Source organism: Ochotona curzoniae, unplaced genomic scaffold (assembly GCF_017591425.1).
Source record: "Ochotona curzoniae isolate NIBS_2020 unplaced genomic scaffold, NIBS_Ocur_1.0 scaffold_4701, whole genome shotgun sequence".
Lineage (NCBI taxonomy): Eukaryota > Metazoa > Chordata > Mammalia > Lagomorpha > Ochotonidae > Ochotona > Ochotona curzoniae.
This window is the reverse complement of record NW_024467122.1, coordinates 64,080,227-64,104,101: the sequence shown is the minus strand read 5'-3', so window position 1 is coordinate 64,104,101 and position 23,875 is coordinate 64,080,227. Positions and strand designations below refer to the sequence as shown.

Sequence of the window (23,875 nt, the reverse complement as noted above, 5' to 3'; positions counted from 1 at the left end):
AGGGGTACCCTAACCTGGCCTGGTCTGGACTATTCCCAGCCTTGCTTTTTGCTCTCACCTTCAGGGACTGCATCCTGACAAAGGTGTTCCCCAAGCTACTCTATCAGGTCTCCTTCCAGAGGCAGATTTCACGCACATCAGTGGATCCTTGGCCCAGGCTGACTTAGTCAACTCCTGTCCTGGCAGGAACAGTAACCTTGCCCAAGGGGCCCACATCCATTCCAGTTCTTACTGTTGGGTGCTACAGCCCAGCCATACCTGGTCCATGCCCAGACATAGCTCATACATGGTTTAGCATGTGCCAAGACCTAGTCTAGCCTATCCTATATCCTCCCTGGCTCTCACCAGAACCAGTGGGTGCTGGAGCCTAACCCAGTCTGGCATACTCTAAACCGAATCCACTCCCATGCCAAGGGATATTGCAGTCATGTCCTGGCCAGATCACTGCCCCCATTCCAGCTCCTGCACCAGTGGGAACTACAATCCAGCCAGGACATCCCCTTAGCTGCCCAACCAGGCCTGTTTCTAGCCACAGATCTTGCATGTGCCAGGAGTTGCTCTGACGCAGCCTGGCACTACCCATCCCCCATCTTTGCCTTTGCCCTCAGATGCTGCAGCCTGACCTGGCCTGGTCCACCGCTGGCCACAACTCTCACTGGTGAATGCTACAGCCTAGCCCTGTCTGATCTGCCCCAATTTCTGGCTCATGCAAACCAGTAGGTCTGATAGCCTAGTCCAGTATGACTCTCACTCCAGTCTGGCTCCTGCACGTGCCAGTGAGCAAAGGCTGGCCTGGCCCTGCCCATTTCGCCACCACCCAGAACCAACCCACACATGTGCCAACTGGTAGAGCTGCCTTGCCTGGCCTGCCCAACACCCAGGCCTGAATCACATGCCCACCAGTGGGAGCTACGGCCCAACAGGGAAGTTACCCTAGTTCTCGCACTAGGCCCACTCCCAGACCTGATCTCTCATGTGCTAACTGGTGCTAGGCCCTTACCTGGCATAACTTGTCCCCTCTGTTTCAGTGTTCATATGAGACAGTGGATTTTGTGGTCCAGCCCAGCCCACACCCTATTCTTGAGTGCTCTTGTAGATATTGCATAGGCTCCTGACTTTGGCCTGGTCAACTCTGGTGTTGTGGCCATGTGGGGAGTGAACCCATGGATGAAAGATTCTTGCTCATTCTCCCTTTTTGACTCTGCCTTTCAAATAAATCAAAATTTTTAAGGAAAAAAAAAGATTTGACAGGAAGTTGGAAAGCAAGGAGCAAAAGCACGTGGGATCTAAGAACAGCATGTGATGGAATAGCACAGTCAAGTCAGGAAATGACACACAGCTGCTCCCTGCTGAAAGACACAGTGTGAGGGAAGACAGTGGGCAGGAGGCAAGCATCCATCCCTGAGGGTCATGGGTTGGACACCAGAATTCATCTGATGAAGATAGGAAATCACAGGAGAGTGGTCCATTCAGTCCTACAAGACCAGTCCTTAGCCAGTAAACCCAAACACAGCCTCAGCACTCACGGCCCTTCGTGGGTGTGTGCAGACACACTGTAAAGCTATTCCTCTCTGCTCGGGGGCCGTGAGTCCCAGTTCTTGCTCACACATTCACTCCCCAAAGAATACAAGGCCTCCCCAAGAGCCTATTCTCCAGCAGCATCTTCACGTGCTTGGCTGAAAGTAGCAGCAGAGGGCAGAAGAGGCCCACAAATGCTTTGGAACATCTCTGTCGCATCCACACAGAAATAATCCTCAACCCTGTCTTTGCACAGTGCTCTTCCACAGGAACATGCATGAGGACACGGGGGTCTCACGGCCATGCGGATAACCCAGCAGTTGGGGGCTGGCCCTGAGACTGTCCATGTCACACAAGCCCCCAGGGCTAAGCAGTGATGCCTGCCTGCACAACACGCCTTGGGGAGATAGAAAAGCATTTTGTATATCATCTGGGGTAAAAGATTTTTTTAAATTGCCTATCTATCTCAAACCAGTGCTCCTAGAAAGCATAATAAAGATGATTTACATGGAAACACATGGGTAATTTAAGTTCCAACGGTGCATCCCTGGATTCAATAAACATGATGCTCCCTACCAAATGACTGGGGTCAGCTGAGTGAGCTCTCCCACCACCTGCTCCAAGCACAGAAACACAAAAAAAAATCATGGCAGTGTTGACTTCTCCTGCCCAGTTTATATGCACAAAGCGAGGAATAGATACCATTTAAAAAAAAAAAAGGCAAGAAATTTCTTTTTCCGCTTCATGAATATATCCTTTGCCAAAATGGAGCTGATGGGGCCATAAGCCCATAACATGCAGCACTCTGCTGCATCAGGTTGAACTGCTGCCTGTAATGCTGGGATCTCCTACCAGAGCACCAGTTGAAGCCCAGGATGCTCTGCTTCTGATCCAGCTCCCTGCTAATGAGCCTGGGAAAGCAGGGGAAAAATGACCCCAAGTGCTTAGGTCCTGCCATCCACAGAGAGACCCAGATGGAGTTCCAGTCTCCTGGCTTCAGTCTAGCTTAGCCCCTTTGCCACTCTGATTTCCAAAACAAACAATCAAACAAACCAGAAATTGTTCTTGTTATTTTAAATAAAGTTTAAGCAGGCCTGGCCCGGTAGCCTAGTAACTAAAGTCTTCGCCTTGCACCAGGATCCCATATGGGGTCGGTTCTAATCCCAGTCGCTCTGCTTCCATCCAGCTCCCTGCTTGAGGCCTGGGAAAGCAGTAGAGGGTGGCCCAAAAGCCTTGGAACCCTGCACCCTCGAGGGGAGACCCAGAAGAAGCTCCTGGCTCCTGGCTTCGGATTTGCTCAGCTCCAGTCATTATAGCCACTTGGGGAGTGAATCAGTGGATGGAAGATCTTCCTCTCTGTCTCTCTTTCTCCGTATACCTGTTTCTAATAAATATAAATAAATCTTTGAAAAAAGGATTTAAAATTTTGAGCTTAAAAGATACACTTTTTTTGTTGTTGCTCCTTTGTGTGTTACAGGTTTATCTTACCCTATTTCTAACTAGCACATAATGATTGTGCCAATGCATGGGGTACGATGCGATCTTTTGAGAAGTCACGTGTGAGAGAAACAAACCAAGCTCATTGGCAAATCTGTCACTGCAGCTGCAGGCGAGCACAGCCCCCACACACACCTACCTTGCCACTCTTCCTCGAAGATCTCCCAAACCTGAGAGCTGCCGCATCTCCAAGGTCTTTAAGGCAGAATTAGTTCCGTAGCTAATGTTGTCCCTGGCCCGGATCTGCTCCTGGAGTACCTGAGCAACACAAGACACCCAAGAGGGGGGAGCTCAGAATTCACTGCAGCCACAAACGCCAGAACAGAGCGCTTCACACATACCTCCACACAGAGGCTCCACTGTAAGTCATCTGACAAACCCACGTACAAAAAACTCAGGGTGCTGAGAGACAGGGAGAGAGCAGGGAGGGGAGGATAGAAGGGGAGACAGGGGGAGCAAGAGAGACAGGGAGGGAGGGAGAACACTCCCCAACCAAGCCTCTTAATTTACCAACTACACACACAGTTCATTTTTCTTTGTTGTTTCTTCCTTAACAATGAAGACTCCATTCCTCCCTTTTAAATGTATTTGAAAGACAGAGAGACAGCCCTTCCACGTGCTGGTTTACCACCAAATGGCTGTAATAGCTGGGGTTGGACCAGACTGAAGCCAGGAGCGCCCAACTCCGTTCACATCTGCCATGTGAGCGGCAGGGACCCCAGCACCAGAGCCCTTCCTGCAGACTCTCAAAGTGCACTAGGAGGAAGCTGCAATTGGAACCAGCAGACACTTGAACATGGGGACTGCACACATACATGATATGATATACGTATACCGCGCCAGGCCTGTCTTCTTATTTTTATATTTATTTTTTAGTTCCTTTTTACACTAAGAATATCTAGGTATCCAAAGAACTACTTAAAATTATGTTTTATTTTCAAGCAGTTTCGTTTTCTGGCATCAGATTATTTACTTACAAATGCATTTGCCTATGATAAAAACCATAGCCTATCAGAAATTTAATTTTTTAAATATGTTCACATTTGAGGCTTATGATTGATCCATTTTTTTGAAAATTTATTTATATGAAGGCCCAATGCAGTAGTCTAGCAACTAAAGTCCTCATTTTGCAAGCTCCAGGCTCCAAGCTCCAGTTCTAATCCCGGCACCCCCATTTCCCATCCAGCTCCCTGCTTGTGGCCTGGGAAAGCAGTTGAGGACGGCCCAAGGTCTTGGGACCCTGCACCCCTATGGGAGACCCTGAGGAAGCTCCAAGCTCCCGGCTTTGGCTCAGCTCAGCTCTGTCTACTGCGGCCACTTGGGGAGTGAATCATCAGATGGAAGATCTTCCTCTCTGTCTCTCCTTCTCTCTGTATATCTGACTTTCCAATAAAATGAAATAGATTTTATAAAAAAAATTTATTCATCTGAGAGGCAGAGAGAGAGGGACCCCATTTGCTGGTTCATTCCCCAAATGCCAAAAGGAGGAGCCAGTAGTGAGGTTCCCCATGTGGGTGGCAATGACCCAATGACTTCAGCCTGCCCCGCTGCCTCTCAGCATCTATACCAGCAGGAAGCTGGTGTCAGAAGCCAACGCCTGATATGGAACCCAAGCACGCCACTGTGGGCACCTCACTGCAATGAGAAACACCTGCCTGTGAATTTAATTCCTTAGACACACAAATATATGAATTTTTTGTCTGAGGAACAAAAGGGAAAATACTGCCTATTAGACTTTTCTCTTACTTTCTCTAGATCACATTTTCCTGAGTCTGTAAGACCTTTCCAGCTGCGATGGGGGGATTTTGAATTTGCAAAGCATAAAGAGTTCCACCAAGAGTTCTTGACATTTTAACACCTTTTATTTGATCTATTTAGTATCTGATCCATGTATTTGTTGCAACCCAATTTATGGTATATAGTGCTAGTTCTATTATATAACATTGCTTATCCTGTTAAGTGCTTTTAAGGTCAAGTTGTACCTTACCTGATACCAATACAGCTGTTGTTTTATCAATAATAAGGCGAAAGGGCTTTCATGGGGTTTTCATTGCCTTTACTGCCTTCCAATCCCAAATCAAGCACTCCAACCAAAACAGAGATGACGTTAACGCCAGGGAGTGCATTGTGGTGATGAAGTTAACGCCAGGGAGTGCATTGTGGTTCAAAGGAATCCGCCCCCCCCCTTCCCCGAGAAAACTTGTCCCCAGGATTTAGTCAATTACTCAGCAAAAATGAAAGCAGTCCAGCTCGACTTGATTTAGTGTGGAATGATCCAGTTATCATGAAAACAACCCAGTTTCTTCCACTAGATGATTCAAAAGAAAAAACAAAATCAGAAAAAGCTACTGACAACCATATTCATCATAGCTCCTGGCATATCCATTGACAAGTACACTGGAGTGAGCACCTGTGAGAGTAGCCTGGGAGAAGTGGAAGCTAGTTAGGGCTGAGCAGTGTGAACCCGTTCTCCTAACACCCCAGGGAGGTGATGCTCAATACACAGCCAACACTAGGAGCCTTGCTGAAACAGCACAACCGTTGGATGAACTTAGAAAGCAAAAAGGACCCGCCTGAGGACGCACTCAGCCAAACACCTGCCAGAGGACACTTTACAGAGAGCAAGTCAGGAGGCGTGGGCGATAGCTTGGGAGGGATTAACCGAGAATGGGGGTTCAGGTCACACGACCCTCTCTGCACCTCTTGAGGAATCTGTGAGATGTGCAGCCATTAGCTTTGAGAGCATTTTGTGTTTGCACTAACGTATAATTAGACACTCAGAAAAGCATAACTATTTTTGACCATTTATAAACCTTCAATAGTTTTGCAATCCTATTACTCTTGTTATTTTATACCTCAAATGGCCATATATTTTCAAGATATTTTTGTTATGCCCAGGAATCTGTTGTAGATTTTACTATTTAAAAAGTTGCATGCTTGAGCTGGCAGAAGCTGGCACTCGGGGCTAGTTCTGTCAAGTCAAACCACAGAACTACCTGGAGAGAGTATAATCTGGGAGTGGGAGAGGCCTGGGAGGGAAATAGTGGGCTCCTCCCTCTTGGGTTACCACTTCCACAGGAGGGCATAAAACTAGGACAGCAGCTGGGGTGGAATGGGGTGTGGGACAGACTGGACTACTGCTGCACATACTGGCAAACCAGGGTAGGGGGCGGGCCTGGTGGGGGTTGTTGCGGGTCGCTCCAACTAGGCTGCAGCTCCCACTGGTTTATGTGAGGGCCGAGTATGTGCTGGGCAGAACCAGGCTGGACTGCAACACCCATTGGTTCCAGTGGAACTTGGGGCTGGAAACAGAACCAACCCAGCAATTGCAACCACCAGCTGATCAGGGCGATGGACTGTGCCAGGCACTGTGCTTGCTAGTACATACAAGAATCTGGTTTGAGAAACCTCAAACAAAGTTTCTTTGGGGATCTCTCCAATCGAAATGCTGGACTCAGAACCCAAATCAAGAAAAGAGAGAAGACAGAACTGGTCAATCAATCATCTCAGCTATATGTTGGCAACGAAATACGGGGCAAACAGAGACTCTATGATGGACCATGTCAACCAGTGGATTTTTCAAAGACCTCATAGTGCTTGGAGTGGCAAGATTGGCAGCAGTTCTTAACTGTGGCAATATCAAAACCACTTGAGCAAGAACCTCGGAGCATACCCTACATCCGGGACCTGGGGAAGGTGGGAAATTGGGTGGGCCTTCTCCCTTAATACCCCCCTTTAAACATGAAGGAAACAATATGGAAATAATAGTCTTACCCACTTTCCTATAGCCCTTGAACCTTTTTACCCTAATTAAGTATGTAAAGATTGTCAAAAATATAATTTAAAAAATTATTTTTAAAAAAAAGTTGCATGCTTAAACAGTACATGTCACCAATTATATCCAGAAACAAGGAAATATAAACAGGGAAGGCAGCTTGTTTCCAGACAGTGTTATCCCGTTATGATTAACTCTGCATGGCAATACTGTAGACTTACTCTACACTGCAAACATGATTCATTTTTTGAAATAAATGCTTAACTAAAAATAAATAAGTAAATACTAAGACACAGCCCTGCTTGCTGTCTAATTTGGACACAGCCCTGTTCCCCGCATTTTGGGCACCTTGACTCAGTCAATCCTCGTAACACCCTTTGAGGGAGGTACTGTTATCCCCAAGCTCTCAACAGTTAAGTGTCTTGCTCTAAGTTCACAAATGCCAGAGCTGGGACTTGAACCCAGGGAAGCAGGCTCCAGTGACAAGTTCTCTCCCAGAACACTACAGGGCTCTGTCCCTCTATGCTATCCTTGCAGCTTATTTTATGTCGACAGTCGATTTTGCTCTTGGTCATCTTTGCGCCCTCTCCTTTTGCTCAGTCCAACCAGTTCGACCTTTTTCTTCCCTTCAGATCCTAGAGGAGGCGGGAGAGTTCGTCGTCATTCCATGAGCTCCACACATGTGCCTGACTGCTTCCGGCTCTGTTTTTGCTCAGCACCCTTCATACCTGCCCACATCACCCTTCAGTCTCAGGCGACTTATCTGGAAGAATTTGACTGTTTTCCCCTTTTGCCCTTCTCTCATCCCCAACCCCCAATTGCATTTGCTGAAACTACAGCAAGAATTCCGGATGGACTATTAATAAAAACGTGCTTGCACATTTCCTGCATTTCAATAGTTTTCCTTTCTTAACACTTTTGTCACGTAGCTCCAGGCATTGATCATTATACACTTCCATGAGATTCTACTGTCGTTTCTCTAAGGATCTCTGCATCCTTGTTTTTTTGGTTTTATTTTGTTGTTACTGCTAACTCGGAGCTGTGTCCAGATGCATTGCATTTTAGCTAGAGTTCTTTCTCTTGCATTTTCCTGGGACAGATACTTTGGAAGGAAGATCCTCTGAGTCTGCCATGAATGGGCAAGTGGGAAATGGGTAGAAGAAAGAATTAGCAAAAAAAAAAAAAAAAGACCTTTCCTCTCCTTAGCTCTGGCTAAGTCTGGGGCTTCTTCCTCTAGAAGTACCTTAGCTAATAGTGTCTACAAGCCTGGAAGATTTTTCTTTTCTCCATCTTTGGATGTGGTTTGTTCCTTCAAGGGCCATGTCCTGTAAGACTGGCTCCCGGAGGGGCAATATTGGGAGATACTGTGGGCCCACGGAGAGGGGCTTAGGTCAACGGGCGCGTGTGCTTGAATGGAACTGTAGAGCCTGCTGTCTAATCATGTGATCTCTCCCTCCTGACAGGTGCCACGTCCACCACAAGACCTTTACCAGAGCCAAGGTGACAACAGTGTGATCCCCTTGAAACTCCAAAGCATGAGCTAAGCAACCCTCCATTCTCTATGCGTACCCAACCTTGGCTATTTCGTTATAATGATGAAAGGCTATTAAGGGGTCTTGACTTTCATTATGATTTCATTCCACAGTTTCAGATTCTTTTCCAACTCAGGTACAATTCCTTCTTCTATGTAACTAACATTTCTCCTCTACCTCCTCTCCTTCCAGAGCTCTGGTGATCTATTTGCTGGAGGCCGTGGATCCCTGCACCAAGGCACTTTCTTTCTGATGTCCTTCCCTTTGCCTGCTTTGCCTTACAAACAAAGAATCACCTCTAATTCTTCTCAGACTTAAAACTTAAAGTTCAAGAAAGGTCTTTGATGCTGTAACTGGATTTCCAACATATTTAGGCTTTGTTTTATTTTGTTTCGTATTTCACTGATGCCTGATCTGAGGCTGTACAACTTCTCCTGGGCCTTCCTCATGTGTGATAAGCCTTGTCTGCCTCCGCACTCTGGAGTCTCTTGCAGACCAGTCCTGAGTCTTGATGGTGGAAAGAACGTGTGGGCTGGAGCTGTAGTTAGTGAGGGTGCAGGGCCAGTGTGCAGGCACTAGGAGGCACCCTCATCGCATTTTGTCCTCTTCATGGACCAAGCCCAGACACAGTGAGGACAGTGAGGCTGCCTGCCACAGTCCCTCCTTGGGCAGGGGGGCCTATGTCCTCACCATACAGCTGGCCGGGGATGGGACTCTGCTGGCTGTGTCTCCAGCCCCATCCCATCTAGGCCTTCGGGCAGGTGGTACTAGGAATGGGAAGAGAGTCATTACCTCCTGCACTAGTCTAGGAGTTTCTTGAGGATTCATTCTGGAATAGACCTGCCTGTTACAATTAATTTCTAGAAATCAGACGGCTCCTCAACCACTGACATTGTGTAGGCCCATTGGCACATAAGCAGAAATCCCAATTAGAAACAACATAATTATACTTGCCTAAATTCTTTGGTACTCTTCTTAACTATCTTTTAACTATCTTTCTCCTTTATCTTCGCTTTTTTTTTTTTTTTTGTAAGTATGACATACCTACAGAAAAAAGTATGCTTACATGTAGCTGTTAGGATTTTCAAACTTGTAAGCAGCAAAAATTAGGGATTTTAGTGTTCTGGTTTTTGTCATTGTAAAATTGGTTGGTGTTACAAGCAGCATAACAGTGACAGTGAAAAATCTCTTACAGGGGCCGGTACTTTTGGCATTGTGGACAAAGCCAACGCCTGGAGTGCTGGCAATCCACATGAGTGGCAGTCTGTGTCCCAACTGCTCTGCTAGCAATGGAAGGTGGCCCAAGTGCTTGTGTGCTCGCCACCCACATGGGAAACCCAGAGAAAACTCCTGGCTCCTGGCTTCAGCCTAGCCCAGCCCTGGCTGCTACAATCATTTAGTGAATAAACCAGCAGATCAAACATCTCTGTCTTTGCCTCTGCCTTTCCCTCTTTAACTCTGCCTTTCAAACAAACATTTTTTTAAAAATTCTATTACACCTGAAGAATTCTGGAATCCCCAGATCTCTCTGTTACTTGCTGTCATTTCTAGCTTTTTCTGAATGAACCTGCTCTGTGAAGAAGAACGCTAACCAGCTACAATCACCTGTGAATGACAAAATGTTAGTCATCTAAGCAGACTCCCGCAAGGGAACTTCAGCTCTGACTAATCTGGCGCTAGCACTCTCCCACTCTGAAAAGAAGCTGGTGAACGAGCCAGCTCTCCAAATAGGAAGTCACACCTATTCACTACATGTAATACAAAGAAACATTTATACTCCCTGTAAGAAATGGCTCCAATCTTTACATAACCAGGCAAAGGACCAGTGGTTTCCAACCACTGCTTATGTGCATAAATATTTCCTAGCTGGTGCAGGTACTCTGGCACGGTGGGTTAAGCTGCCTCCTAAAAACCCTGCACCTTACATTAGAGTGGTTGTCCGAGTTCCGACTGCTCTGCTTTTGATCCGGCTCCCTGCAAATACGCCTGGGACACATCGGATGAGCACTTCAGTGCTTAAGTCTCTGCCATCCATCTGGGAGATGGGACAGAGTTCCAGGCTCCTGGCTTCCACCTTGCCAAACCCTGGCTGTCACAGCCATTTGCAGGATGAGCAGACCAGCGAATCTGTCACCTTGATTTTTAAATAATTTGCTTTTAGATTTTTATTTTTATTTAAAAGGCAGAGTTAAGAGGAGAGACAGAGAGACCTTCCATCTGCTAGATCTTTCCCCAAGTGGCTGCGACAACTAGAGTTGAAGCCAGGAATCAGGAGCTTCTTCCTGATCTCCCGCATGGATACAGGGGCCCAAAGAACATGAGACATTCTCAGCTGATTTCTCAGGCCGTAAGCAGGGAGCTGGATTGGAAGCGGAGCAGCTGGGACACTAACCAGCACTCATATGTGATGCCAGAACTGCAGGAAGGAGATATACCATACCACGCCACGGTGTCAATCACAGATTTTTAAAGCTATCTGCAGTTAGGCTGTGACACAAATCCCCAAGCCCCGTCCCCATAAAATCAAAGCTGGGACATAAGCCCAGGCGTGTAAATGTGTACAGCCTGCAGACTACTCCTGGAGTAAGACCTCACTAGGTAGTCAAGAAACAGCAATGGCTATAGCCAACCCTTCTTTATCTGAGCTGTTTTTCAATCACTAAGCAAGGCAAGTGGAAAGCAACTTGCAAAAGAGGTGCTAAAAATAATAAAGTAACATGTTTTAAAGGTTCGACCTTGCTGGTAAGCAAAAAAAAAAAAAAAAAAAACAGGAAATAAAAATCATACCATTATCATGAACCACTCGACTCAAGATGTTGCGAGAGGGGGAGGCTGTGTGTGAGGGAGGGGGTGTAGGAGAACTCTCTGTACTTTCAGCTCAACAGTGAATCTAAAACCACTCTTTAAAAAATGGTCTAGGCTTTTTTTTTTTTAGGAAAAGAAAAACATAGCATTTCACTTATTCAAGAACCAAATATTTTTTATTTATAATAAGAAGAATATGTCAAAATCAAAAGGCAGCCAGCATATTCTACTACAATTCTGGAGAGAGATGCAACAAAATATATTTCCAGTGCTCATAACCCTTGGCCAAGGAACTCTAGTTCTGGGAATTAATCTTAAGGAAAATAATAAGAAGACCCAAAAAAATTTTTGCACAAGGATCCCCTCAGAGTACGAGACACAGACCAAGTATTTTATAAGGTGTATTATTACACCAACGTTAAGACAATCATGGAGGACTTTTTAAAACAAAGGAAAATGTGTACAATTTAATATTAAGCAGAAAGAGTGGGCATAAAATAAACACACAGCAGGACTCTGGCTATGTATTAAGAGCCTCATAAAACACTAGGATATGACTGTTTTACTTATCTCTAGAGTGGGATTATGGCTTACTTTTCTTTTTTGTGTTGCCAACAATGGGCATTCATTACTTTTATAACCAAGAAAAAACACGATTTTTTTAATTCTGTGCTAGAAATAACTCCATTTAACTTTCACAATTCTTACGCGGATGGATAATGCACTGTATTAGAAGTGCTCTGCAGAATACAGAAAAGAATTATATCTGGCCTTAACATAGTGTTCACATTACTCAAAAGCCATGTGAAAACAGAAGCTTCCCATTGAAGGAATTCCAGAATGAAGCTTTTGAACAAATAACCCCTCTGTAAGGTTGGCACTGCTTCCCAATGTGTTGTTGCAGAACAATCTGTCACATAATGTGCTTACTTGTAAGATTATCTCTTTGGGCCAACACTCTGATTCAACAAGCTATTCTTCTACCCGCTAGCACCAGCATCCCATATGGACACTGGTTCACATCCCAGCTGCTCTGCTTCTCATCCAGCTCCCTGTTTAGAGCCTGAAAAAGCAACAGAGGATGACCCAGTTCTTGGGATCCTGCATTTGTGTGGAAAACCTAAAGGACGCTCCTGGCTCCTGGCTTTGGATCAGCTCGGCTCCAGCCATCATGACTATTTGGGGCATGAACTAGCAGATGAGAAACCTCTCTGTGTGTCTCTCCACTCTGTAAAGATTCCTTTCAAATAAAAATAAATAAAGCTTTAAAAGAAGAGAGATTACATTCTTAAGGACATCATGACATTACTGTCAACTCAGAAGACTATTTCTTGAGCACCTACTATGTGCAGAGCACCAACACACCCTCAGGAGGCTCCACTGTAGCAGCAAAGGCTGCAGGGCAGCTCAAGTTCACACTGCAAACATACTTCACGTGCACTGAGAAGTGTGATGCTCCAAGTCTTCACCTTTTCTTAATGGAGCATTCATTTGTTTGAAAGGCAGAGTTACAGTAAGCAAGAGAGAGGGAGAGACAGAAAGAGGGAGCAACAAAGAGAGAGAGATCTGCCATCTGCTAATTCATTTCCTAAATGACTAATGGCTACAATCCAAAGCCAGAAGCTAAAAGTTTCTTCCAGGGGCCTGGCGTGACAGCCTAGTGGCTAAAGTCCTCACTTTGCATGTGCCAGGATCCCATATGGACACCAGTTTTTGTAGCAGCAACCCCGCTTCCCATCCAGCTCCCTGCTTGTGGCCTGAGAAGGTAGTCAAGGATGGCCCAAAGCCTTGGGACCCTGCACCCACGTGGGAAACCTGAAGGAAGCTCCTGCTTTGCATTGGCTCAGTTCTGGCCATTGCGGCCACTTGGGGAGTGGATCAGTGGACAGAAGATCTTCTCTGTCTCTCCTCCTCTCTGTAGATCTGACTTTCCAATAAAAATAAACAAATCTCAAAGAAGAAAAATAATTTCTTCTGGGTCTGCCAGGTAGATGCAGGAGCTCAGGAACTTAAGCCATCCTCTGCTGCTTTCCCAGGCCATTTCAGGAAGTTAGATGAAAAACAGAGCAGCCAGGAAACAAACCAGCACTCATTTGGGATGTTAACATCCAAGGCAATGATGGCTTTACCCAACACGCCACAGCACAGGCCAGTCTATCTGTAAAGACCCTCTCTTCAAAACACAACATACACTAGGGACCACAGCCTGAACCTCGGTGAACTACGTCATGGAATCCGCACCCTGGGGACTCCAACTCACCTAGACAGGCCAGCATTGCTGAGCAAAGACCAAGAAAGAAGGTGTTCCTCTCTGTTTCTAACCCTTCCTACATAGAAGGATTTGGAAATGGAAGTGCACATCAACTAGCACCTAGGCAAAGGCTCAACTGCAGCAGCGGAGGGCCCAGTAGAGGTGGGGATCCTGCCTAACTTTACATTTCCCCACCCAGCTCAATACTCCCTGGAGAAACAAGCATTTGGTGCAGTGATTAAAATGCAACAGCTCATGACACTGGCATCCCATACTGCTACATTGATTCAAGTCCTGGCTGCACTGCTTTCCTTCCAGCTCCCTGCTAACGGGCCTCAAGGGGCAGGAAAGATGACCTACGTGTTTCAGCCCCTGCTACCCACAAGGGAGACCAGGATGGAGTTATTGGCTTCAGCCTGTTCCAGACCTGGCTGTCGTGGCCACGTGGGGAGTGAACCAGCAGATGAAAGATTTTTCACTCATTCTTTGTCTCCCTCTATCTTTCAATTAAATAACTACTTTTTTAAAAGATTTTTTTTAATTGTCAGTTTTATCCCAAAGTGAATCTGCAATCCATGCCCATCTCTACCTATAGTCCCCACCCCTCGCCCCATCCAAGCCACCAGCAAATCTTCCCTGGCTGCCAGGTGGCCTCCCTGCTTCCACTCTTACTTCCTGACAATTCCTTCTCCATGCAGGAGTTGATGTGATCCTTTCTGAAATACAAACAGGTCTGGAAGTGTCCCACGTTCAAACTCCAATCCTCTCAGCATGGCTCTCCGGGCTGACTCAGCAGTCCACTGATGATCCTTCTCATCTACACCAAACTACTTTCTGCTTACAGCCCTGGAATTTTCTTCCATCTGGAATGTTCTCCCTATGTGTCTCATCTACCGTAGCTTGGCTGAATTCTTCTGCCACTGCAGTCTTGATTCTTGTCACCTTAGTAACTGCACCACATTCGCTTATCTGAGCACGTGACACAGTGAGCTACCATTCCGTTGATTACTTAGGGTTTACTATTTATACCCACCCCCACTAGAATGTGAAGTAGGGCCGAAACAGATGCCTTGTGTGCCTGGCTCACTCCTAGGATCCTGGTTCCTCTCAGTGGCAAACTAGGGGTTTGATCTAGTTAGCTCCATGTTAAAGGAACTAGTTTTGCAAGCTCACAGACTATCGCTCGCTGGTATCCCTAGGCTATCAAGCCCTCAAAGACAGAGCAGCTAAAATGTACAGGAGATGGGACAGAACATCAGTGTGTTAATTTACCTTGAAAATCCACTATCAACAGTTCAAAATTTCAATCAGTTCACAGTCTTCTCCCTCTGAGGTCAAGGGAGTAAGTTAAAACAAACGTGAATGAAAATCATCAGACTCTCTCTGCGCCTGCGCCAAAGGATGCAGACCACTCAGCCAGGTTGAAATTCCCTTTCAGGTAACACACACAAAGTGCAGGTACCAGAACTTCCCATTCATTGGCAGTGTTGGTTGCCCACTGAAGCAGAGCACCTGTCTGTCAGTCCAAGTCTACACGTACATCATTATCTATGCCCCTTTTTGGCATGAGAAAACCCAACACTGCCTTCATTGCGTTCAGGAAACTCTTGAGTAGTCATTTTCAAACTATTAAATTAAAAAGACTGTGCAGTCCACTCAATTAGATGAAGGTGTGCTATAATTTCCCATAATTCATAGGTTAACACTAACACGCCAAACCAGCGAGACATTATGAGGTCTAGGAATGTGGACACCTGCAGTAGGTTTACAGATTCTAGCCAGCCACAGGGCAAACACTGCTCCCTGGTTCTGCAAAAACCTCATGTCCAAGGGGATGGGGGGGTGCAAACTGCATCCCAAGCCATCAAACTGGAGGAACACGGAGAGCCGCCCACCAGATACTGATGATATCTTTAAGTCAAAGTCAGTATGGATAATCCACACATGTATAATTCATAGTTAACTACATTACCTCTTCTAAATTGATAATGATAATTTGTGGAAAGTTTCTAAGGAATAAATAATTGATGACATATTCCACATCACAAGGCAAAAGACTAATGGAATAGCCATTGGTGGCGATGTACTAAAACAACAGATTCTTCCACACAACATTTATCAAGCACCTACTGTGTACCAGTACAGAAAAGTCATCTTTGCTGATACTGGAATCAGCGCTTAAAACTATGGGCAATAATTACAGGGTTCTGGAAGGCTCGATGACTTTAGAGCTTGAACACTTAGGGAGTTCCTCTTAAGTGCTGGACATTGCAGTAGGTGCTAAAGATGGAAAAATTAAGAGTTCTAGTTTTTGAGGATCACACAAGTAAATGATTTGACAATTCATGTAACTTTTTCCCATATATGACTGTGTCCAGAGGCACACTTTTGCCTTACTTAGGGGCAGACGCTGTGGCACAGTGAGGTAATCCACCACTTAGGATGTGAGAATGCCCGGGATCGAGTCCAGCTTCCACATTCACTCACGCACGCGTCCAGCTAATGCACACCCTGGAGACAGCAGACAATGACCCAAGCATCTGCATTTTGGTCACCCTTGTGAGCAATCTGGATAGAGTCCCAGGCCCAGGCGTCAGTCTGGCCCAGTACCATCCACTGGGGCCATTTTGGGAGTGAACCAGTGGATAGAATCTTGCTCCCTTGCTCTGTCATTCTGCCTTTCAAATAAATAACTATTTATAAAATATAAACAATTTGACTAGCTTTATCAGGAACTGAAAGTGAGCTTTGTAGCTTGAGAAAGGCATGAGCTTTAGGTTTCTAATACAAAATTATCTGCAGGAATGATTCTCACAAAATCAATATCCAGAAAATTTTACTGAGCGAACAAAGAAACAAGTATAGACCTATAGTAAAAAAAACACACACACACACAATGAAAAGTCAGTCAATTTACAGGAGAAATTCAGGAAGAATCTAGCCAAAATGCAGCTTTCACTTCATGGAAATACAATGGAAATATCATCACACCCCTTTGCTTTACATATGCAATCATCACCTGTCTAATTACTTACCCTCCCAATTTGTATGTGAGTTAGAACGAAAGACTTCCTGTTAGCACTTAAAAAGATTGTCACATGTTATTGTTATGAATCCAGGTTTGCGTTCCCCTAAAATTCATCATCAGCAATCCTAACTCCTTGGGGTGAAGCCTAGCTGAGATCTTTCGGAGGAGAGGGGATTAGGTCCTAAGGGAGGAGCCTTCAGAATGGAATCAGCGTGCATAAGGAGAGGAGGGGGCGTGGATGCTGGCCTGGTGGTAAAGACACCCCCTGGTTATTCCTGAAGTTACTGGGGTGGAGTCCCAGCTCTGGCTCCCAATTCCAGCTTCCTGTCACTGCCAATCTGGAATGCAATGCTCCCGGCCCAAGGAACTGGATCCTGCCGTCTATATGGGAGACCTGGATTGGATTCCTGGCTCCTGGCCACTTTGGCCTAGCCTTCTGGCTGGCTGGGGCGCGTTCTCTCTCTCTCTTGCTCTTGCTTTGTCTTTTACACACACACACACACAAACTTTTGATGTAAAATTGTTTTGAAGGAGGACACAGGCCTTGCTTTTGCTGGCTTCTCTCTGCTAGCCACACACAGACCAGACAGTAGGGCCTGGAACTTAGACTTCTGGGTCTCTATAAGTGTGGAGAATAAATTTCTGATGTTTAAGCCACATTCGCTACAATATAGCCACTCTGGTATCTCATGAAGTTTCCTAACTTCCCTGATGTTGGCTACAAGTATTCTGTTCGTGATACATAAATTCATATAATTAGAGTTTCATGGTAGAATCTTAAATTTGACTTCTTTGCTGTTACTTTAACAAGATCTATACTTATTACCAGCTATAAAAAAAGTAGACACTCAAACATCCAAAGTAAATTTTTTTTTGCCAAAATTAGATTTTTACTGCTTTCCTTCTTTTACAAGACACCATCTTTTCATTGGCAAAATGTGCATGCTCCAAAAATACACGGAGAAGAGGACTGTCTAGTTAAGGCAAGAATAATCATTACATAAAATGGGTTTCAGATGTTGGAAAAACAGCAAAATTGCAATTGCTTTAAAACTCACTGCATTGTAAATAATTCAAAAGCCTGTATATGGAGAAAAAATAAGTAGCAAAACCCTAAATGATTGATGACTGGACTCCTAGGTACATTTGCTAATAACCCTAATTACTAACCTAGTTCAAGTGTGTGCTCATCAAAGGGATAATGAGGCAGAGGAACACCCAGGGGGACCAAAGCTGGAAATACCTAGTTTCATGAACAAGTTCTTCCCAAGGGGTTAAAAACACAGAGGGAGAAGAGACCTGCTGAATCACACACCCTGCCACACTCGAGAGTCGGGTGTATACAATGAAAGTTTGAGAACTCCCAAGAGACCAAGCAGAAAAGGGAAAGGAGCCTTTGGGGGAGTCTAGCCTCTTGGGTGTAGCCCCCTAGCAGGTGCTAGGATCTCACGTTGTTCACTGGACCTGCTCAAAAGGATGTCCTCTGTCCACGTGCCTCAGGGTCTCTTCCAGCCCTCTTTGCCAACAGCAGTGCTATTCAATGGCTCTATTCTAAAACAGGCAGACACTGGCTTCACAACCATTTGCTGTGCTTTGAACAAGGGGGACCCCTCTGCAAAACTCCTGCTGAAACCAAACTGCTGTAGTGATGGCATGAAGGTGGAGGGTCTTCGGAGAGGGGTGAGCCAGGCCAGGGTCACTGCCTCCTGGGAGGGCACAATGTAGGTCCCTTGTGACTCCTGTCACCTGAGGATGCAGCACCAAGACCCGCCCCACACACACACACACATACACATATATTGGGTCCCCAAGGCTGGCACCCCAGTCTTGGACTTCCCACCTCTGAGACTGTGAGAAATAAACTTCCATGCTTTGACAGGTAAGGTGGTGAAGCAGCACAGTGGGACAGACTGGCACCCACTGCCTTGTGCTCCAGACACTGTGACCCTGTACTGAACTATGCAAAGATCACAAAGTTTCCCAGCTTTATAAAAAGCTCACACTCCACCTGGGGAAGTGAACTTGTCAAGAAACAGTGCTGGTCCTATTCAGTCAATGCCATGGTGACAGCTGGGTGTTCAGAACACACCACAGGCGAGGGCATTCAACTAGAGGCAAAGAGGAAGCAGTCTGGAGGCTTCCTAGGGTTTAGGAGCTATATAGGCAGCAGCAAGGGCTGGGTTGCAGCCTCAAATTATTATTTAGATCTTCGTAGCACTCAGCCACTAACTACCAGAGAGAAAACCCCTGAGTTGTACAACTGCCAACTCTTACAATGGCAAAAAAATTGTCCATTTTCTTTCTTGTAAGATTCATTTATTTATTTGAAAGGCAGAACTACAAAGAGAGAGACTGATACATAGAGAGAGAGAGAGAGAGAGAGAGAGAGAGATCTTCCAGCTGCTGATTGACTGCCCAAATGGCCAGAATAACCACAGCCAAGTCAGGCCCCAACCAGGAAACAGGAGCTTCATTTGGGTCTCCCATGTGGGTGCAGGGGCCCAAGGATGGAGGCCATTTCCACTGCTTTCCCAGGCACATCAGCAGGAAGCAGGAGCAGAAGTGGAGCAGCCAGGACAGCAGCGTCAAAGGTGGTAATTCAGCCCATGACACCAGCCCAGAAAACAGTCAAGTGTTAAAGGGTAGAGTTATGCACCACTTTGGCCTGAGGGGGATGGTCACATTAGACAAGTCTAGCTCCTTTCTTCAGTCTCTGAAACCCACCAGAGCAGCCAAAGCTGAGCTGAGCAGCCAAAGGGAGATGCTGCAGGTGAACAGTGGAGACAGGGACATCATGTCCTAACAGGAAACAGGGAAGTGTTTGTAATGTCGTTGATCACACGTGTTTTTGTCACTGCTTAAGAGCATGGAAACTGGGAATCCCAGATGCCCATCACTTTGATCCAGTCTCTGCTCTCACTCTGGGCATAGCTGAGCCATCCACCTCCCAGCCAGTCTCCCTCCCTTCTCAAAACAGAAATGTTTGAGTGGGTCTCCTTCCATTCTGTGTAGCTCTGAATTTGAGGTTTCTGCGTTATTCACATTCCAGGGTAAAACTGCTTTAGGCACCCAAACACAAAACCAGAAAAGACTATTCAAATTCAGATATCACCTTCCCAACAACAATTATCCACAGCCTTCTGGGAAGCCTTCTACGCCCTCTACTGCCACTGGATGTCCTGCACACAGTTGAACTTGACTCTAAGTAACTTAGTTGGGCATGGGATCTATTAGAGGGACATGGAAGAGAGGTACAGGCATTCCACAGGGATCCAGGCAGGGACCCAGACTAAGAAAGACACAAAGCTGACAGTCTCCCACAGGCACAGTGACTACAGGCACTTAGCACCAAGCACTGCAGGTACTTGGGTCATTTCTAGTCCCTGCATAATATTTAAATTCCAGGACTGGAGCCTCCATGCTCTAGCCTGAGTAATGAATCCTAACCCTTTTTAGCTAAAAGGGTGATAAAGATCAGGCTCTTGGCACTGGTTAAGTTGCTGCTGGAAAGCCTATATCCCACATCGGTGTGCCTGGGTTTGCTTCCCAGCACGGCTTCCCATCCAGCTTCCTGCTAACGTGCACTTTGCAGGACAGTAAACGATGCTACGGGTACTGTGGGCTCTGCCGTCCATGTGGGAGATCCAGATGCAGTTCCCAGCTCCTACCTCCAGCCTGGCCCAGCCCTGGCAGTGATGGGCACTTAGGGAGTAAATCAGCAGATGGAAGATCTCTGTCTCTCTCACTCTATGCCTTTTCAATAAATAAAAAGTGTAATGACTGATAAGGGACTCCAATCAATGCCCTACCCTGTCTTTATGCTATGGAAGAAAGATAAATCAAAAAGGAAAGAAAACATTTAGTGAGCAAGAAGTGGAAATGGATGCCACCATTTTCCATTGCAGCAAAGATCCACTGTACTCCCCTTAAGAACAAGCACATAGCCCTTGACTTTAAACTCATCACGTCAGGACCTGGAAGATAAAGGTACTACCATCGGGGTGCAACACTAGGCGAACGCTCCCGCTAGTAAACATGTGAGAAAACCCAAAGAATAGCTAAAGTTGGTAACCATAAGACTAGATAGAACCACAAGCCACCAAGGTGGTAATATTTACCAAGAAGGGGGAAGTGTTGCGGCATGCTGGGAAAAGCCACCGCCTGTAGCACCAGCATTCCATATGGTTGTTAGCTCATGTACAAGCTGCTGCTCCACTTCTGATCCAACTCCCAGTTATGCACCTAGGAAAGCAGCAGAGGATGACTCAAGCCCCTGTGTCCCTGTACCCACATGGAAGCTCATTAGAAACTTCTGGTTTCTGGTTTCAGCCTGACCCAGCTCTGGCTGTTTTCAGCATTTGAGGAGTGCACAAGCAAGTGGAAAACCTCTCCCTCGCTGCCTCTCCTTCTCCCCCTCTGTCACTCTTTCAAATAAACAAACTATTTTTTCTTAAGGTTTATTTATTTTTATTTGAAAGGTAGAGTTATACAGAGAGGAGAGACAAAGGTATTCTCCATCCATTGGTCTGCTCCCCAGATGGCTGCACCTGCTAGATCTGAGCCGATCCAAAGAGCCAGGAGTTTCCTCCAAGTTTCCCACATAGGTGCAGAGATCCAAAGACTTGATCCATCTTCTGCTGCTTTCTCAGGCCATGAGCAGAGAGCTGGACTGGAAGTAGAGCAGCCAGCATATGAACTGGCACCCACATGAGATACAGGCACTACAGGCAAATTACACCATGGTACCTGCCCCAAAATAAATATTTTTTAAAAGACATGAGCTATGCAAATGGTAATCATAAGGGGGTTTGAGTAACTATACTGATGTCAAACAAAATAGCCATTAAAACAGGAATTCTTATGAGACAAAAACATTTTATGTTAAAAGATCAATACATCAGAAAACTATATGTAATTATAAACATGAACCAAAACAGTGACGAATACATGAAGCAAAAAATGACAGTATTGAAAGGAAAAACAGGCAATACAAGTCTGAACTGTTAGAACAAGAGAGAAAATCAGTAAAAATGCAGGAAGCCACAACACAATCTCAAAACATCAGAACAGATTAAAAATACACAAAGTATGTTTTCACATGGACTCAAACAAGGCACTGCAAACATCTGGAAAATAAACAATGTGTCTCTAAATAGCACAGGGCCCAAAACAGAAATCACAGAGGCTATTTTAAAATGTTCTGAATGAATGAAAACAAAAGCACAATAAACCAAATTTGTTCAGTGCAAAGGGTACACTGCATTGCATTCAACAACATTAACATAAAAAGGGAAAGATTCAAATCAATTGCCTAGGTTTCCATCTTAAGAAATTAGAAAAAGAAAAAATTAAGCACAATGCAAGCAGAAAAAAAAGGAGTAATAGAAAGTTGAAATCAATGAAACAGAAATATATTAAAAATTAATAAAACCCAAGTTGGTTCTTTAAAACACTCAAAGACTAAGTATTTTTTAAATGCAAGCCTCACCGCCATGTATGCATAAAGAGCAATCTTTCAAAACCACAACAAACTTTGTGATATAAACTTACAAGCTAATCTTAAGTTTTACGCCAAGAAAAAATTTTTATTTTGATTTTACTATTAGATTTTACATTATATACAAGAAAAGAACCTAACCAATATTGAGAAGAACAAAGTAGGAGTGTTCACATGCTCCGATGTCAAACGCACCATCAAACCAGAAAGCAAAACACCACGGCACTGGCATAAGGGAAACCACGCACACCAGTGGAATCCAAAAATAAATCCTTGCAATTCAGCCAACTGATTTTCTACAAAGGGACAAATGGGGAAAGGGCATATTTTCCTTGGATATCAAACGAGAAAAATAAAATCTTAGACCACCTCCTCCCACACCACACCATCTACAAAAAACTAACATATGGTAGAACATGGAGTTAAACATAAAAACTAAACATTTTGAAGAAAATCTCTGTGACTGGAGCTAATAAGCGATTCTCAAAACAAAAGACCAAAACTATCACCTGTAAAAGAAAAAAGTCGATGCTGAATTTCACTGAAATGAAAAACATTTGTGCTTCAAAAGACAGCACGAGGAAAATGAAAATGGAAACCACTTACTGGGAAAAAGATATTTACTAATCACGTATGTGATAAGGGTCTCGTATCTAAACCTCCTAATAAGCTTGCAAAGCTCTCATTAGTAAGACAAATAACCTAAATGAATAACAGCAATAACCCAATTGAAAAATGGGTGCTGATAAAAACTACAACCTGGAGGAACTTTAAAAACACACTAGTGAAATAAGTCCAATGCAAAGGAACAAATGCTGTATAATTCTGCTTACAACAGGGAGCTAGAACGTGCAAACTCAGAGAGAAGGAAAACAGAATAGAGATGACGAGGGGGACTGCGAGTTATTATTTGATGGGAATAGAATTTCTACTGAGGATGATCAATGAGTTTTGGACATAGTCAATAGTGATGAATGTACAACATTGTAAGTGTACTTAACGTTACTGAATTACCTACTTAAAAGCGATTAAAATAATAATTTACCACCAAGAAAAAATGTAATTTGTAACAAAAATGGGCAAAAGACTTGAATATACATTTCACCAAAAAAAAAAATACATACAAACAACCAATAATTATACAGATGCCACTACACATCAGCTAGAATGACAATAAGCCAAAAGATAGGTAATGGCAAGCGTGGGGGAATCTGGAAGCCTTCCGTATTGCTGATGGCCTTGTAAAATGGTAGAGCCACTCAAACAGAAGTTTACTACATGACCCAGCAATTCCAATCTTATTAATTTACCTGAAAGAAATAAAAATGTGTTTCCCTTGGGCCCGGCGCGGTGGCGCAAGTGGTTAAGGTCCTCGCCTTGCACGCCCAGGATCCCATATGGGCGCCGGTTCTAATCCCGGCAGCCCCGCTTCCCTTCCAGCTCCCTGCCTGTGGCCTGGGAAAGCAGTCGAGGACGGCCCAAAGCTTTGGGACCCTGCACCCGCGTGGGAGACCCGGAAGAGGTTCCTGGCTTCGGATCGGCATAGTATCGGCCCGTTGCACTCACTTGGGGAGTGAATCATCGGACAGAAGATCTTCCTCTCTGTATCTCCTCTCTGTATATCTGCCTTTCCAATAAAAAATAATAAAAATAAATCTTTTAAAAAAAAATGTGTTTCCAAATCAAAGGCTTGTCCACAAACATTGAGAGCAGCTTTACTGATAATAGCTAACTACTGAAAAACATCCAAACATTCAACAATTAATGAACGGAAAACCATCAACTACAGATCTCTGATACATGCTGGCACCTGGCTGAATGACAAGTAAAAGATTCCAGGTACAAAAGACCCCATATGGACCAGTTCCATCTACATGAGAGGAACAAAACAGAACAAGTGACCAAGACAGAAAGTAGATGAGCCACTGCCTTGCAGGAGTACAAGTAGGGACTGCCTGCATACAGTCAACTG

At 44.9% G+C, this 23,875-nt stretch overlaps 1 protein-coding gene across 2 annotated transcripts in view; it reads right to left on the bottom strand.

Annotated features, from left to right (window-relative positions):
• Nucleotides 1-23,875, bottom strand: part of FAM81A (family with sequence similarity 81 member A) — a 68,908-nt gene that overhangs the window by 22,091 nt on the left and 22,942 nt on the right. For both annotated transcript variants that reach the window (XM_040969504.1, XM_040969505.1), the window contains one exon: nucleotides 3,155-3,273. In XM_040969504.1, the coding sequence (XP_040825438.1) occupies nucleotides 3,155-3,273 (119 nt within the window). The remainder of the gene's footprint in view (nucleotides 1-3,154; nucleotides 3,274-23,875) is intronic.